The following is a 15,732-nucleotide window of genomic DNA, read 5'->3' as shown; positions in this document are numbered from 1 at the left end:
CCATATTTTTTTAGTCCTAGTAGTAAAATAGTTCAATAGAATAGACATAAATATTTACAAAAAAGGATTTGAAATTTTCACAAATTATGAATATTTCTTTCCAGTTTCTAAACAGTTTCTAGTTTTCATATAAATCATGTGCACTCGTAAAATTATTCTGGTAAAAGATTACATAAATATTTTACGCATATTTTAAATCCACAGTTCACACTGATAAGTTATGATGTGTGTAAAAAAAGCCACAGTCTGTTAATGAGTTTATTTACATTTGCATTAAGATTAATATTTGGGCAGTTTACAGACTAATATGAAAAAATGTCCTTGATGTGACGGCGAAATTTTTGAAAAAACTAAGGATGGAGATTAATCTTTTTTAAGGGTATAAGGGTATTTTTATGATGAATATTAATAATAATATAAAACAATGTAATATTAACATTTTTTTCCTAAATTGAAAAACCCCTGGGCCCTATGCCACACCCCCCTGAATTACTCTTTCAGTTTACCAGGGGGCCACGAGCCTCAGTTTGCTTTTTTATTATTTTAAGTGAGATTTGTAGGCGTGTTCGACTTAATGAGGCGTACGCAGCCTTATAGGCTCATGACATCAAGTTACCGCGAGACCAGGATGATGATGTCATAGTAGAATCTGGTTGCGCATCACAACAAAACCCACGTGAACCATTGCTTCCGCGTTCAATGTTCATTAAACATCACATGGGTCCTCTGTTTCCGGTGAGTAATGTGTGTGGGTATCACTGGTGTATTGTTTTGTACAAGAACAATTTGTATGTATATGTGTTTATGTAAATGCAACGTCCTCATAATCAATGTTGATGACATGTGAGAAATCTAACAAGAAGTATTTTAAAATATTTGAAGCAAAGGGCAAATGAAGTGTTAATGCATGTCTTGTCCTTTAGTTAGTTGTGGATTAGACTGCGCTGTGCTCTGAACTATCGAGAGGAACGAAAAATGTTAACTCGTATGTTACAAATGTTACAATGTCCCTATCCCTTTGAAGGACTACCTTTAGTGTATCCGTGTGTACTCTTTTACGTCCTCTGAAAGTATCTCGATATAGTTTATTGTTTGTAACCATAGTCAAAGTGAACTCCAAACCTGACTTCTACAGAACACAAAGAAGATATTACGAAGAATGTTAGTAACCAAACTACATTGGGTTTGTTGACTCCCATTAAATGGGCACAAAACCAATGAGACGTTTCTTAAATATCTTCTTATCACATAAGTGTAAGTAAATTATGACATTTTTTTATTTGGGTGAACTATCTCATAAATATTGCTTCATTTTTTTTGTATATGTGTACAGACACATGGAGCGTGTGTTGAGTTTATGTGTGGGATCAGTGGCTGTCGGGACGGTCGGGCTCCTGATCTTACTGAAAGTGGTCCAGAGACTGAGACACAAGCAGAATGTGCAGGATAAAGTTGTTGTGATCACTGGAGCCAGCTCCGGCCTGGGCAAAGGTTACTCAAACTCTCATAATAATGCCGTCTTATCGATGACATTTGACTTGATATCATTTCATTGGCTGTTTGTCTTGCATCACAGTGCATCGGTTGTTTTTTCAGAATGTGCACGACTGTTCCACGCTGCAGGAGCCCGGCTAATCCTGTGCGGACGGGACCAGAAGAGACTCCAGGAGGTTGTTGATGAGCTGACAGCTATACCTTGTGGAAAGATGCGGGTGAAGATATTCACATTTGTTTGTGTACACTAGACATGCATGTGTGGTCATGTACCATATAAACATGCTCATCATATCGTCTCCTAACTAGATTTTTGTCTTTTTTTAGACTTATGCTCCATGCACTGTCACCTTTGACCTCTCCAACACAGCTCTGGTTGCCAGGGCCGCTGAGGACATTTTGAAGTGCCATGGTCATGTAGATGTCCTCATCAATAATGCAGGCATTAGTTACCGTGGCAACATTTTGGACACCCACGTCTCTGTTCAGCGAGATGTCATGGAGACCAATTACTTCGGTCCTGTTGCTCTCACTCAAGGTAAGTGGATACAAAACAAAAAGACACAGAAAATGATGACGCTTCATAATAGTTCCTTTTCTCTTCCCGTCTAGCCATTCTGCCATCTATGGTAGATAGGCGCAGTGGACATATTGTAGTCATCAGCAGTGTACAAGGAAAGATCTCCATACCATATAGATCTGCATGTAAGTTTACACGCAAACAAATAGACCTTGTACAAGAGTTGTGAATAAAGGTTTATATTAAGCTGCTGTGCAGAATTCATGTGTGTCACTGACGTGCTTGGATTGTTGAATGTGTTGTTAAGATGCAGCATCTAAACATGCAACGCAGGCCTACTTTGACTGTCTGAGGGCTGAGGTTGACAGGTTTGGCCTGAAGGTGTCTGTCATCAGCCCTGGTTACATCAAAACAAACCTGTCCATCAATGCAGTCACAGGGGACGGTTCCAAATATGGAGGTCAGAGCATGTTGTTGTAAATGTTGTTTAATATGTATCAATTGTTATGTTCAAGTGTAAATAAATATATTATTTAATACATTAATTTTTTCCCTATATATATATTGAATGTTTTTTTCTTTTGGCTTTTAGTAATGGACAAAACCACAGAACAGGGGCGGGATCCCGTGGACATTGCACATGATATTCTAAAGGCTGTCCGTCAGAGACAGAAAGACGTTGTATTAGCTGGGCCACTGCCTACTTTAGCCATCTATCTTCGTGCACTCTGGCCTACCCTCTTCTTCAAACTGATGGCTTCGCGGGCTAAAAAAGAACAAAAATTTAAAGAAGAATAAGTGAAAACAATATTGGGGAAAAGACGGACTCCAAGATATCCGAGCTTAAAGTGTTTGTATTTCATATTTATTCAGTGATGGGATCACTGTCAATTGCTAAGATCCGTCCTTGCTTGAGAGTAATGTATTACATACTTAGGTCTCTGCAGTGACGATTTCCTGATATTCTAAACTATTTTTCTATCTATATGGCACATTGAGCTTGCAATTTATGTTGCATTTGATTGCCTACAGTTGTTATGGTTTTAATCTGTGCGTACAAATCACAATTTTATTTGAATTTCCCATATGTTGACTTTTATTACTAAACATTCCTTATGCTCTGGTGCTCCTTAAAGGGATAGTTCACCCAAAAATAACATTTCTGTAATAATTTACTCACACTCTTGTTGTTCCAAACCTGCATACATTTTTTTGTTCGATTAAATATATATTTATACTAACGCTTGTTACCAAACATTTCTTGCTCACCATTGACAATGGTAGTGAAAAGTGCCCCTGAACTGTTTGCTGTACATTCTTCCAAATATCTTCTCACATTTACCAGACGCTTTAATCGAAGCGACTTACAATTGAGATAAACAATGGAAGCAATTGTAAAGCAATTTTGTGTTCAACAGGACAAAAAATTATGGAGTAATTTTTCAGACTATGCTAGTCAATGGGGTCCAAGAAATGTTTTGTTATAAGCATTCTTCCACATTTCTTTCTGTGTTCATCGGAACAAAGATATTTATACAGATTTGAAACAACTCGAAGGTGAGTAATAGATGGTATCATTTGTATTTTTGGGTGAATTGTCCCTTTAATCTAACATGGCAATTACATAAAATAATAAAAACAGATACTGCAAGAGCAGTAATCTAGTTATGATAATTATAACAAAATAATTTTTAAAGAAGTGTGTCACACATGAACCTACCAATAAAATACTGGGTGTCCATTCCTGATTGCTCGTTTTGCAGAGGGAAATACCTCAGTTTTGGATTAAATTCTTCTATCAGTGTCAATGTTTGTGAGATTATTGTATCATTTCATGAAACCATTAAGAGTATTCAGTGTTGTTAATCCAACAGCTGCTTTTTTGTAAATATAATTAAACCGATTCATATCAACAATAGTGACTTTGCTATGCAAACCTAGGTGATTTGCCTCCAAAAAAGGTTGATTCAGGAAACTGCAAATATTTCTACCGCAGCCGTATTTAAATGGCATGTAAACAGTCTGTCTACACGAAGGGAACTGTAGTTCCACAGTCTATCCTCAGCTGACACTATTTAACATAAGCTTGATTCAAGGCTCGCTGATTTAATACCCTCCCAAGTTCATGAAGTACTGTATATTGCAGTGCTCTATTTCTTTCAGAAAAATTCAATTCCTAGGTCCTTTAGAAACTCGCCCAACATCTGTAGAAGGCCGCCCAAAGAATGATACTTGTTATGAAAAGCTATTCAATAAAGATACATTTCCTGTACGTTCCATTCTGATCTCTTTTGAAACCATGTTTTTACTGAACAAACGTTTCATTTCTTATGTGGAACACAGCTTCAAAGAAGAACAGAAATTTGTGCAATCATCCATTCTGTTTTGAGGCATTACCTCCACATTCTTCTACAATTGGCTTCATATTAAGAAAAATCCAAACAAGGACTGAAATGTAGATTCTGATTCGCTCATCTGACAACATTATCTTTGTATTAAGAATCATTTGATGGTGCAGTGTCACTTTCAGATATGCACGTGTTAAGACTGCGTCAACACATTTGAAGGTAATACGAGACATGTATTTTCCTGGTTATCAATAACATTCCCCAGATGCTGTTGTTAATGTAGTTATTTTCTTGCATTTTAAATTTTTGAATAATTACAGCACTAATTATTCTTAAAGACTCCATAACTAATGTATCACAGATGATTCATCATTCAGGCACTTAATCTTATGCGTGTGCTCCAGAAACCAGGGTGCAATCATAACAACATGGCAAATAAACATATTTAAAAAATATGCAGTCTTAGTGAATAACCAATTTGCCATTGAATCAATCTATTATCCCAGAAAATACATTTAATAAGTTGGGAATTAATTAATATTTCATGTGCAATACCCTTTTTAGAAACGAAGATCTTGCTTTTTAGCAAGCCTTGAGCAATAAAATACTATAAAAGTGACTGCATGAGATCTAACATGAGTCTCATGAGCAAAACGAAAAGATCACCACCCCTTAGGGTGAAATAAAGGTCACCAGAGATGCCATTGAGGTTAAATCTCCTACTGTTTAATGAAAAGGTGACGCACCAAAGGCAGGGTACAGAAAAACTACACAGAGGGAAAAAAGAGAGGTCATTCTTAAAACATGTTTGTCTGTCCACCACACGTTCACATTACGACAGGTCACTGGCCAGGTGCGTAAGCTTCGTGTGGATGGCAGGTGATATGGGGTCGGAGAGGGTCTGCAGGAAAGGAGTGGGAAGGGGGAGTCAAGTGCACTGGTGAGATCACTTAAAGTACAGAAAAAAATGGAAGATTCATTCTTCTAGCAACTATAAGCTCCCCCAACACTTCTCCATAAACATCCGTCCATCTAGTCTGTCTGTCCAATCTTTAACCGGTTGAAAGTGAAACGATGAAAAATTGTGACAGAGAGAGTGCTGCTTTTGTCTTGCCCCTTGTTCTTTTCGTTTGTTCCAATCACTCTCTCCATCGGTCCATCCGTACGATACTGTTTCATGTGTATGTTTGAGTATGCGTGTATCTGCCAGTGTTGGGTGTATAGTAGTGCTTCTCACCTCCTTGCCTCGTGTGTATGTGTGTACGCGTACATCAGTATCTGTCTGCGTATGTGTGAGTGTGCCATCGAGCTCATACAGCGTACAGTTCATAGATCTTCTTGGCGCAGTACGCCAGGGCCGCCAACGCTATCGTGTTGTGCAGTCTCTTTCTGTGCACGTCGTCGCGTCGAACTAGAACCACTGGCGTGGAGGAGGTGAGCGTGTGCAGTGGCAGCCGCGAGAGCTTCTGACTGTCGTACTCCACTTGGTATTTGCAGCAGGGGTCGAACTGCCAGGAGATGCCGTAGAGAGTGGCGCAGGCGAGACTCAGAGCGCCAGCCGGCAGCGCCACATAACGGGAGTACTCGACAGGGAGAGCGAGAGGCGTGAGGAGGCACGCGGCCCCTGCCAGTGTGGCTGTTTTGTGCAGGCAGTTTCCAACGGCCACCCAGCGGGCCGTCTCGTCCCCGATGCGCGTGGGCTCGATCACTATGTAACGATACTGAGCCTCCAGAGCCTGCTCCAGCTCGTATTCGAATTGCTCCTGAGCATTTTCGCCATTGTAGATCTCGTGGACGATGTAACACTCTGTGGCCGCCATCACTCCCCTTGAGTAACAGAGGAAAAATGTTAAATGTTGTCATGGAGCTTTAGCATGAAACTAATTTGACAACTAAATTATAATAATCATGGTCAATTCAGCTGGACTGAAAAAAAATATATTTGCCAACCAGACCCTGCTGTCAGAGGCCTGACTTCACACACCTTATATAAATGACGTTTATTGAAGTGTAAATGTGAAAAAAAAAGAAAACAAAGGCATCTTTACAGCTGCAATATTAAGGTGATCGTCATTTTAGAAAATTACGGTGTGTTATCTCGACAAAGTTAATCGAAAATGCAGAAGTCTGACTTTTTTAATTATATTTAACACGGTGTTTAGCAGGATGTACAAAAACGAACTTAACAAAGTTGTACTAAAAATGAATACAAATCTTAAATAAGAACGATAAAAAAACAGCACGACAGTAACTGTAGAAACTTATACGTCGAGAGCCTGCTAGCTGCACGTACACATCTCCTTGAAAATCGCTGTCCCGCTTGTAACGCGTCGGCTGTCTTGTCAGTAAGTATAACAAACACGCACTGTAAAGTCCACACGTACATTTATTAAAAGTTGAGAAATCTTAAATGTTAACAACACACGAAGGAATTTTAAGGTATTTTGGGGCTAGTTATTTGAGAGATCCCAGAGCCAGTAAGCTAATCAAAACATCACATGAGATGTGTTCAGACAATATTTTTCAGTGTTTCCCAGCGGCAAAAATCCCGTAACAACGCGAGATTTTAACAACAGTAAATAAGACTCAAATGTACTTTTCGACTTAACGTTTCGTGTAACGTACTGATAAATAATCACAGGTTTTAAAGTAGCTGACCTCTCCCTGCTGACTGGGACACCGCGCCTCCTTCCCAGCGACGCCATCTTGAAAAGCAACTGACTAGAATTGACGCAAAACTCGCGAACGTCATCATGGATAATGTAGTTCTATTAGCCCTGCGTTGTTAATTGACGTGAAAGCCTCGCAGCATATCTACGAGACTACTGATCCCATGAGTCAACTCGGTTAAGGACCCTATCAGAATGTTTAACTACATTATTATTTGCTTTCTTGTGTTTAAATCAGCGGTTAGAAATATGGATGAATACAGGTTTTCATTGTGATTATGGTTTCAGCTGCATAGTATATGAGCGTTTTTATAACAAGCGATGGCCAATCGAATGCAAGGACAACACTGTGGGGCTGTCAGTAGGACATTTCATTCCCAGATTTTATGCACTAACGACACTAAGAAAAGCTCTCTTTTAAAATGACGTAAAGGTTTGTATTGTAATACATTTTAATTGTTGACGTAAACTTTATTTTCCAGTTTAAGCTAGAAGGCACTCACCCATAATGTGGTCTGTTCTTGATCAGGCAACGAGTTCACACAGCTAGTGCACAAGGGGCGAGAACGCTGTTATAACAACTATACGGTCCTCGGTACACGTGTAGGTTACGCTCTCTGTCTCCCCAAGTAGCAACGCATTGCATAACATGTAAGCTTTAAATCTGATGTGTGAATTCGATGCATTTGTATTTAGAGTGAGCTAAAAGGACATAAGAGTGTTATCTACTGACTAGGTTAAAATTGTGCACTTAATAACTGCAAAAGTAAAAAATCTGTACTGTATATTTAAATGATTGATAATAAATTCTAACATCAAATATTATTGCAGAATATATTATTAGGCAGAAGAGACTGATATCAAATTAGCAGAGAAGTAGGATACTTCAAAGCAGGGCTGGGGCCCCTACAAAAATGTCCTTCTGACAGTTCAAATAATTAAATATCACATATTTATTTTATATTGTCTATTAAACAATGATAGAATCAAATTATAGAAAAAAATCTAAATTATGTATGAAATTGGCAATATTACTAGAAAAAAAATGCCCAGACAGGATATGTGATTTCCCCCTGTCCAGCCAACCAGGCTTGTCAAAACTACACCTAATACCTGAGAGGAATTTTTATTTCACAGAGCAAGTGTCGGTCTTTATGGGCATTGAACCTAATCCAGTGTGCCAAGTCTTTGTGCTGGAAGAACACAACATTTGTGATAATCCCGATTCCAGAGGCACTTCATTCCTTATTGCTTTTAAAAACTGATGATAGAAATTGGATCACGGAGAAAAATAATAACACAGATTTGTTCTGTGACACACACTGTTATTGGAATGCAACCATTAAAGACAGTGTTTGTTTATTATCTGACTACGCTTGTCTATAATGGTTTTATTCCAATAATTTGGGAACATGATAAGAGTTATACGGTTTACACATTTTTAAATGTGTTGTTGGACAAGTTAATACAAAAAAATGAATATGAACTGTCACATAAATTAAATTACAGTAATAACTATTATAGAATGAGAAATTATAGTTTGAGGCTTGCTTTGGTTGATATGCCATGCTGTGTCTTTTGGTACATCAACTTGTATGTAAAAGAAAATGTTGTATTTCACATTGTTTCGTGAATTTTTTGTTTTGTTTTGTGAAAACATATCATTTTGTGAAAACAAACTGATATACTAATTACTTCATATTCATGAATGCAAATAAGCAGAACATTTTTAAATCATTATTTTTTTATTCAAAACCATTAAGAGTAACTTTAAGAATACATAAGAGTGTAAAAATTGATGAATTCCATCTTTAGTTTGTGTTACATAATAAACTTCCAAGGTCACACAGCAGAGTAATTTGTTCTATTAAAGATGACCTCTGCTCATTGATGTTGGTCTGACATTGATAGACCCCTGGGAATTCTGGAAGTTACAATAATACATTCACTCATTTAATGTATCTCTATCACACATACACAATCACATGTAACAGAATCCTCTAGGTAGAGGTGCGTTATTGTTATCATAAAGTATGCATCCTGAGAGGTTCAGCCCTGCGTATCATAGGAGTGGGCGATTGTCTTATTGGCTGAGTCGGAGTTCCTCACTGGCCATAGTATACAAGACACATGCAGAAGCACAAAGTAAGCCTAAAACATGCACAGAATAAAACAGCTGTTTCTTATTATTGGGATGGCAGAATGTGCTGTCTCTATGCTAGGCTGGATGTGCACTTTGAATGGTCTGAGAGCCTGGGTGTGCGTGTGGGAACACAAGTACATGTGTATCTTTCTTATAAGCACCACTAAACCTGAAGGCATACGACATTCATATGGAGTCCAATGACACCCCTATGACCATATCAAACAGTTGATAATGCGAGTTCATAATGGGTGCTATGCTTTCACTTCTATGAATTGGCTTGAAAGTCCAAAAACCCTGTAAATTACTGGGAGACAGAATCTCTGGCTCATCTCATACTCCACACTTTTCTCCATGTCCATGAGGTGAACAGGGTTTTAAAACTCATTGTATAGCTTCAGAAATTTTCTGTTCTTAAATCTCATTCACTCTGGATCACAGACAACAATAAATCTCTTTTTAGTGGAGTTTTCAAGACCAGTCAGACATGTCAGGGGTGCTCCCTCAACCAACTATTACCCATCCCACCCAATCCCAAATCATCCTTGAATTGAGAGAAGGTCACTTCCTGTCCTCATTTCTGTAATCCTTTCAATGGAGCACGTGCTCCAAGTAATGGGGGTGGGGATTTTCCTTGACAAATTTTTGGATGTACCAGCAGGTCAAGTGAGCTTTCAGGTCCTCCTCTACTACAAAATCCATCGCGGCCTAGAAACGACAAACACAAACCAAATTCAGATGTGAACAATAACTGTGTCACTGTTTTAAACAGGTTCACACTGTTCTGAAAGAGTAACTTTCGACAACCTTGGCTAAGTGTTTGGCAATCTCTCTTCCTCTGTATGCTTCAGGAACCTCAGTGTGCTGTAGATCCACAGTCTTCTTCCCCACGTATTCATAGAGCAGCACAGCCTTGTCATGGGAACCTTCAGACCAAATATAATTGACATTAGAATGTCACCCTCAAAAAAAATGGACTTCCCAAAAATACTAAACATCTGCTCATCTCGACATGGAAATAGGAATGTTTTTGACTAACATTAAAAGTATCGACTTTGTTTTCTTTAGATACAAATCTACGACTGTAGTGGAACAGGAAGTAAAACGATGCTTGGAAAGGATGGCTAGCGAGCAGGCTAGCAACTTAGTTTCTGAATCATCTAGGAAAAAATAAACAAATAAAAACTTAAATGTTCAAACTGTGGATGTGAATGCAAACATTGCGTCTTCGTGCACAACAATAAAAAGTAAAATCGCAGCACAGCCTACTTATGAAGAGCATGTTAACATCAAAGGGTAAAGGGTTAACGTTAGTTACTTCAACACTGGAAGCTCAAGAGAGAGCTGGTGGGAGATGCAAGAAACACTGTTTTCATAACACGTTACAATATCTACGTGAATAACGAGATAATTCCCAATACATGGCAACAGTGTATCATTTCCATCGACGCAAATAAACACAATAGACACATTTAGAAGGCGGTCGTTCGTTGGTTGGGTTTGTCTCCCCCTCCCGCGACCACCATCTCATTATCTGACGCATTGCTTACCGTTCAGTCTGATGCTGAATTGTCGTCTTTTCTTGTCGTGCTCCACTCTGAGGGGCGTTGTAATGTCGAGGACGTTCATCTGTGTAGCCTGGGCCATGACGTGTGCGTCTGCTAACAGGGGAAGCAGTGTGTCAGTGTACCACGGCTGGTTCGAGCGCGACGAAAAGTGCATTCATGCATCGGAGGGGTGAGAACGTACATCGGATCCTACGAAAACACGCCATCCACGGAAATCAGCTGTGGAGTCACGTGCCCATCGCAGGCCAATGAGAAAATAGTTGTTGTTTTGACACGCGCGGTCTCTTTAAACGCGCGTGTTACGTTTGGCCGCCAGGTGGAGATGAAGGGTTACTGACATTTTTTCCCTTTTTTACAGCCCATTTCTACTTGATGAACTGTTACAAAAACCTTTTTCAGAGTTCCATGGGGGCACCTAGCAAAAAGTAAATTGTGATTACATTAAAAATACTTAATATACTATACTATATTATTTTGTGTTATCAGATTAATTTAATTATAGACAATAGATATGAGAAACATGGTTGTTTAAGAAGCTCATTTATATTTTTGCAAAGCCTTTTGTAGAACCTTAACTATACAATTAAGTATAGTTTCGCTCCATTCCTCTCTAACACTAAGCTGTACAGTTAAAAGCAAAATGCCAAAAACAAATCTTAAAAAAAGAGATGAGGACCAGAAACGTGAAGAGTGGAAAATTTTAATAATCAATGGCGACAGGGCTGCTAAACAAAGTTTACCAGTTGGTAGATGGTAATGCACCACATTACACATCACAGAGTTTAAAGTTTGAATGTATTTTCTCATTATTTCCAACAAGTAGCCCATTTTATCACTTCAGGTAGCCCTTGCTTACTAAAAGGTTGGAGACACCTGTCTTAAAAGATCTGCCTGTGAGATAAGAGTCAAATTAGTTCTAGAGATGCCCAGTTTGGAGAGTCGACAGGATCTGGTGGTTCACAGTGTCAAATGCAGATCAAGCAGAATAACGACAGATGACATAGGTTTTCGACGACAGACAGGTGAGCGGTCTACGTAGAATGTCCTTTCTTGAATTCGGGTTGTTGAATGTCCAAAAGGTTGTGCTATGAGAGAATTGGTTAAATAATACCCTTTTGAGGGCCTTGGGAAGGCAGGTGTGAGATTGTTCTGTAATTGTTGACCACTAAGGGGTCGATTGTTGGTTTCTTGAGTAAAGGTGTTACCAGGGCTTGTTAAAAAAATATAGTTTCGCTCAGAAATTAACTACATCAGAGAGATGATTGTCCCTGTCAAGCCTAATTTAACAAAATATGTTTATGGCAGGGCAATAATTGTTTTGTTTTTATGTAGTATATACACTGTAAAACTTTTCTGTAGTTTTGAAGCAGGTTTGCTAGTAACTTACTGTATACTTAATTACTTTCCTATTATTACTGTTTTCAATTTGAGTTAAAAATAAATAAACTTTGACTTTAGAGATTCAAAATGAGCAAGAAGAGACTGGCATTATTAGCACGGCAACACTGCACAAAATGACATTATTTCTAAGAACCTTTGTTTAGTTTTATATTTATATTTGACACTAACATAACAAGAAAAGTGACATAAGATATTAAGTCTTGTTTCATGAAAGAAAAACATGCAAATAAGAAATAGGTAAGTTTGTGTTTAAAACAAAATTGTAAATTAAATTTACAGTCAGTAACAGGCAAACCTGCAGCAAAACTACAGCAAAGTTTTACAGTGGCATAAAGCTGTACAACGTGCATTTGATTAAACTATAGCGTATTATGATTTTTAAATGTATGGCATTTATAAACAGCCTGAACACTAGAGATGTAAGAGATGTGTATTTTGTGAAAACATGCACAGACACAGAGTTGAGTAACTGGCTTTATATCCATGCTGGTGACAATCTATAATCAGATTATAGTAACTTGCTCCATGTTTAAAGACAAAAAACACAAAGAACCACAAATATGCTTAACATCATATGCAATGGTTTCAAAAATATACATTAAACAACTACAGCAGACCCTACTAATACATGATGGGTGTGAAAATTACATGTCAAGATAATACAGAGTGTTTACAAAGCATTTTAAACTAAATATAGATTAAAATACATTTATATTTCACATGTACATAATATAAATGTGTAAGACTAAGATTAAATATTACAAATACTAACCAGGAGGTTCTTTCTCAATGACAAAAGTTATATTTAGTTGATAACTCAAATACTCCACATAAATAATTATTTAGCACCTCTTAGAAAAAAATAACAGTACAAGTTACATGTGAATGATACGGATATTTTTCTTGCACATCCATGTGTTCAACACATATGAGTTAATGTCAGTGTGATTTTAAGGGTAAAACTTGCTTCGCTTTTTTTATATATCGGAAAAAACGGCATAAAACCAAAACACCATGCATGTCATTGAAGGTCTCTAAACGGCCTCAACATTTTTCACATATAAAAAAGTTAATTATACTTGGTAATGCCATATGAGTTTGGAATAAAATTAATAAAAGCTGATATATTTTAAGGTCCTTATTTAGCCCATTTAAGGCTTCTCTAATATCTTCTTCAACGTGCTTATGACATCCTCTCCACTCTTCCAGGGTACCACACTAGCCTTAAACTCTCCAGGTTTGGCTTCTGCCATCTCTCGGATCAGTTTGTGCATTGGAAAGTCCCAGCGAGGGAATGCTATATCACCCGGTGATAGTATGAGTGATGGACAGAAATCATTGGCCCCATCACCAACATACAGAACTTTCTGGTATGGCTTTCCGCCTCTCTCACGTATGCGCTGGGCCAAATACTGCCTCACCACCACCGCTTTGCACATGTTCGCCGGGCACCGCAGGCAGTCATGGGAGTGGAACGGGCGAAGCTGCAGCTGCCCATTATCATCAAAGTGAGCTGGGTTGGAGAAAATACGTAAAAAAAGTGGGCGGAACCCTAGATGCTGTAGCCACGTCTCAATGAAGACTGTATTAGCATCAGACAAACAAACCACTTCAAAGTCACGTGATGGCTGGGAAAGAAGGAAACGCATTAAAGCCGGGATGCCCGGGCAAGGAGGGAGCTTTTCCACATTGCTTCTGATAGCTGCCGGCGTGACTCCCTGTTCAGCGAGGTAGGCCAGCACACGCTGCATGTACTCATTATAGTGGCCGGGGCGGTACGTGTCCTTCAACCACCCGGGCAGGATTCCACCAGGCGCCACGGTAACCATGGAATCATCGGTGCACTCGTCCACAAGGGTCTCATCAAAGTCAAAGAAAATAAGGAAACGCCTATCATTAGGGGGGAGGGCCTGAGCTCTGCTGCTATGCTGATGATGTTCCTCCGCCCCTTCAGGGTTGTGGGGTGGGGAAACGCAGCAGTTGAAGACAGAGTCCCGCATCATGGATAGGAAGGGAAATCGAACACCCTTTCTCCTGCTTTTGCTCTTCCTCTAGAGAAAGAATGAGCCAAGTTCAGGTTATGATAAAATAAATGAAACAGAATCAGAAAGAAAAAGCAAGAAGACAAAGGAAAAGAAACCGGTCCATTCTGATCTAGTATAATTGAACTTCCACACCATTTCTATTAACATTACTCTCTCAAAAACAACTCTTTCTCAGTCAAATAACTGAGAGGTGGTGAGTGGTACAATAATAAAACGATACACATGTATAATTGAAAATGTTGAATAGGTAAACTTTTTTTCAGTTGATGATCCAAATGTTTGTGGTATATTTTACCTGTTAATAAATAAATGTATTACTCTTGCTCAATATATATGGACATGCACAACTATTCAGTGCAGGCTTCTTTCTATTCAAGATCTCTACTTTAATATGCAGCCTATGCTTATCAAGTTGCAACTCACCGGTGTTACCCTGAGATCGACTCTGCGCACTGTCCACCTGTAAGAGTACCAAAAAACACGACATGATATGGCCTGAATCCACGAAGGTACTGACATAAGAGCTTTTAGGATACAGCGTAACATTATACTATATAGGTAAAATGCTGCGCCTTGGAATTATAAGGTTCCATCCACGTTCTGAGAAGTTTTAAGTGAATGTGCTTTGTATTTATTGCATTCCATTTGACATTGTACATAAAGGGTGGTTTCCCGCACAGGGCTTAAGACTAGTCCTAGACTAAAGTAATGTTAGATCAGTCTAAATTATAAACTGCTTGCACTGAAACATCTTCAATTACATCAGTGCCAATGTTTTAACTCAAAATGTATTAAAGTTATGATTCTTTTTAAGGCATGTTTGTAAAAACTAGTCCTGTTTTAAACTAACCCCTGTTGCTGGAAACCACAGCAGAAGCTTTTTAAATAAATCTCAAAATGTAAAAGAAAAGACATCACACATTCTGATTTAGTTTTCACACAGAACAAGAATATATGAATAACTCAATATTGACAAAATGTCAAAATATAACGTTATAAATCGAAAGCCAATTGCGTCGTGATGTAATGCTAGTTCAAAAGCCGGTATGTAGCACGTGACCTTGCTTTCACCTTTTATATAACAGGTGATGCAACAACCATGTTTCTTTACAAAGTACCCTTTTCTAACTGTGCCACTTGATATCGCTTTTAAAGTTTATGGGTAAAAATGAACTATTTTTGTCAATTATTTCCAGTCTAGCCTAAATATTACAGCATTAAAACAGGCAAAATTTATCGTAACTGAAATGATTTATCGGTCAATAAAACAGAAGATTAAGTCACCTTGAGCTGGATGTCTGCTAGTTCAGTTGGTCATCACCCCTGGTCACTGCTTCCTGTGTCTGCCCGGCTGATCTTGCGCCAGTGATGGAGCTTTTAAGGTCCGATGCTGCTTTGTAACCACAGTGACGCGCGTCGGCAAAACCACGCCCCCTACCCGTCGCTCTTCGTGACCGACTGTTGAAGCCTACATTACATTATATACACGTGTTGACTAGTTCATATTACATTTCGTTAATGTTTATTTGAACATTTCCTTACAC

At 38.5% G+C, this 15,732-nt stretch overlaps 4 protein-coding genes across 8 annotated transcripts; 1 reads left to right on the top strand and 3 right to left on the bottom strand.

Annotated features, from left to right (window-relative positions):
- The first annotated feature begins 657 nt into the window (after window positions 1-657).
- Window positions 658-3,932, top strand: dhrs7b (dehydrogenase/reductase (SDR family) member 7B). 3 transcript variants are annotated; one of them, XM_056751908.1, is made up of 7 exons: window positions 658-735; window positions 1,334-1,491; window positions 1,597-1,712; window positions 1,822-2,032; window positions 2,107-2,199; window positions 2,322-2,474; window positions 2,607-3,932. In XM_056751908.1, the coding sequence occupies exons 2-7, from the start codon at window positions 1,338-1,340 to the stop codon at window positions 2,810-2,812; spliced, it is 933 nt and encodes a 310-aa protein (XP_056607886.1). In that variant the 5' UTR covers window positions 658-735; window positions 1,334-1,337; the 3' UTR covers window positions 2,813-3,932. The 3 variants fall into 3 exon arrangements, with proteins under 3 accessions (XP_056607886.1, XP_056607887.1, XP_056607885.1); XM_056751909.1 differs by lacking the exon at window positions 658-735 and adding an exon at window positions 746-1,161; XM_056751907.1 differs by lacking the exon at window positions 658-735 and adding an exon at window positions 746-1,254.
- Window positions 3,933-5,066: 1,134 nt separating this feature from the next.
- tmem11 (transmembrane protein 11) lies at window positions 5,067-7,610 on the bottom strand. 3 transcript variants are annotated; one of them, XM_056751928.1, is made up of 2 exons: window positions 7,535-7,610; window positions 5,067-6,189 (listed from the first exon to the last, which is right to left on the bottom strand). In XM_056751928.1, exon 2 carries the CDS (start codon window positions 6,180-6,182, stop codon window positions 5,673-5,675), a length of 510 nt encoding a protein of 169 aa, XP_056607906.1. In that variant the 5' UTR covers window positions 6,183-6,189; window positions 7,535-7,610; the 3' UTR covers window positions 5,067-5,672. The 3 variants fall into 3 exon arrangements, with proteins under 3 accessions (XP_056607906.1, XP_056607904.1, XP_056607903.1); XM_056751926.1 differs by lacking the exon at window positions 7,535-7,610 and adding an exon at window positions 7,021-7,103; XM_056751925.1 differs by lacking the exon at window positions 7,535-7,610 and adding an exon at window positions 6,988-7,083.
- Window positions 7,611-8,763: 1,153 nt separating this feature from the next.
- Window positions 8,764-10,968, bottom strand: natd1 (protein NATD1). The gene is made up of 3 exons (XM_056751932.1): window positions 10,725-10,968; window positions 9,982-10,100; window positions 8,764-9,882 (listed from the first exon to the last, which is right to left on the bottom strand). Exons 1-3 carry the CDS (start codon window positions 10,894-10,896, stop codon window positions 9,766-9,768), a joined length of 408 nt encoding a protein of 135 aa, XP_056607910.1. The 5' UTR covers window positions 10,897-10,968; the 3' UTR covers window positions 8,764-9,765.
- A 1,652-nt stretch (window positions 10,969-12,620) lies between these two features.
- Window positions 12,621-15,582, bottom strand: phospho1 (phosphoethanolamine/phosphocholine phosphatase 1). Its single transcript, XM_056751916.1, has 3 exons — window positions 15,473-15,582; window positions 14,612-14,648; window positions 12,621-14,194 (listed from the first exon to the last, which is right to left on the bottom strand). Exon 3 carries the CDS (start codon window positions 14,144-14,146, stop codon window positions 13,295-13,297), a length of 852 nt encoding a protein of 283 aa, XP_056607894.1. The 5' UTR covers window positions 14,147-14,194; window positions 14,612-14,648; window positions 15,473-15,582; the 3' UTR covers window positions 12,621-13,294.
- Between the last annotated feature and the right edge of the window lie 150 nt (window positions 15,583-15,732).

Source organism: Triplophysa dalaica, chromosome 7, assembly GCF_015846415.1.
Source record: "Triplophysa dalaica isolate WHDGS20190420 chromosome 7, ASM1584641v1, whole genome shotgun sequence".
In the NCBI taxonomy this organism is placed as follows: domain Eukaryota; kingdom Metazoa; phylum Chordata; class Actinopteri; order Cypriniformes; family Nemacheilidae; genus Triplophysa; species Triplophysa dalaica.
The sequence above is the reverse complement of the archived record's forward strand: the minus strand, read 5'-3'. Positions and strand labels throughout refer to the sequence as shown.

Bases quoted from the DNA above. Each gene is read 5' to 3' on its own strand.
- dhrs7b (XM_056751908.1), top strand. From the start codon at position 1,338: ATGGAGCGTGTGTTGAGTTTATGTGTGGGATCAGTGGCTGTCGGGACG. The intron at 2,200-2,321 runs GTAAGTTTACAC...TGTGTTGTTAAG, and splicing joins CATACCATATAGATCTGCAT to ATGCAGCATCTAAACATGCA. The intron at 2,475-2,606 runs GTCAGAGCATGT...TTTGGCTTTTAG, and splicing joins GGACGGTTCCAAATATGGAG to TAATGGACAAAACCACAGAA.
- tmem11 (XM_056751925.1), bottom strand. From the start codon at position 7,067: ATGGCGTCGCTGGGAAGGAGGCGCGGTGTCCCAGTCAGCAGGGAGAGG. The intron at 6,190-6,987 runs GTACGTTACACG...CTGTTACTCAAG, and splicing joins AAACCTGTGATTATTTATCA to GGGAGTGATGGCGGCCACAG.
- natd1 (XM_056751932.1), bottom strand. From the start codon at position 10,896: ATGCACTTTTCGTCGCGCTCGAACCAGCCGTGGTACACTGACACACTG. The intron at 10,101-10,724 runs GTAAGCAATGCG...TTTGGTCTGAAG, and splicing joins ATTCAGCATCAGACTGAACG to GTTCCCATGACAAGGCTGTG. The intron at 9,883-9,981 runs GTTGTCGAAAGT...TGTCGTTTCTAG, and splicing joins TTGCCAAACACTTAGCCAAG to GCCGCGATGGATTTTGTAGT.
- phospho1 (XM_056751916.1), bottom strand. From the start codon at position 14,146: ATGATGCGGGACTCTGTCTTCAACTGCTGCGTTTCCCCACCCCACAAC.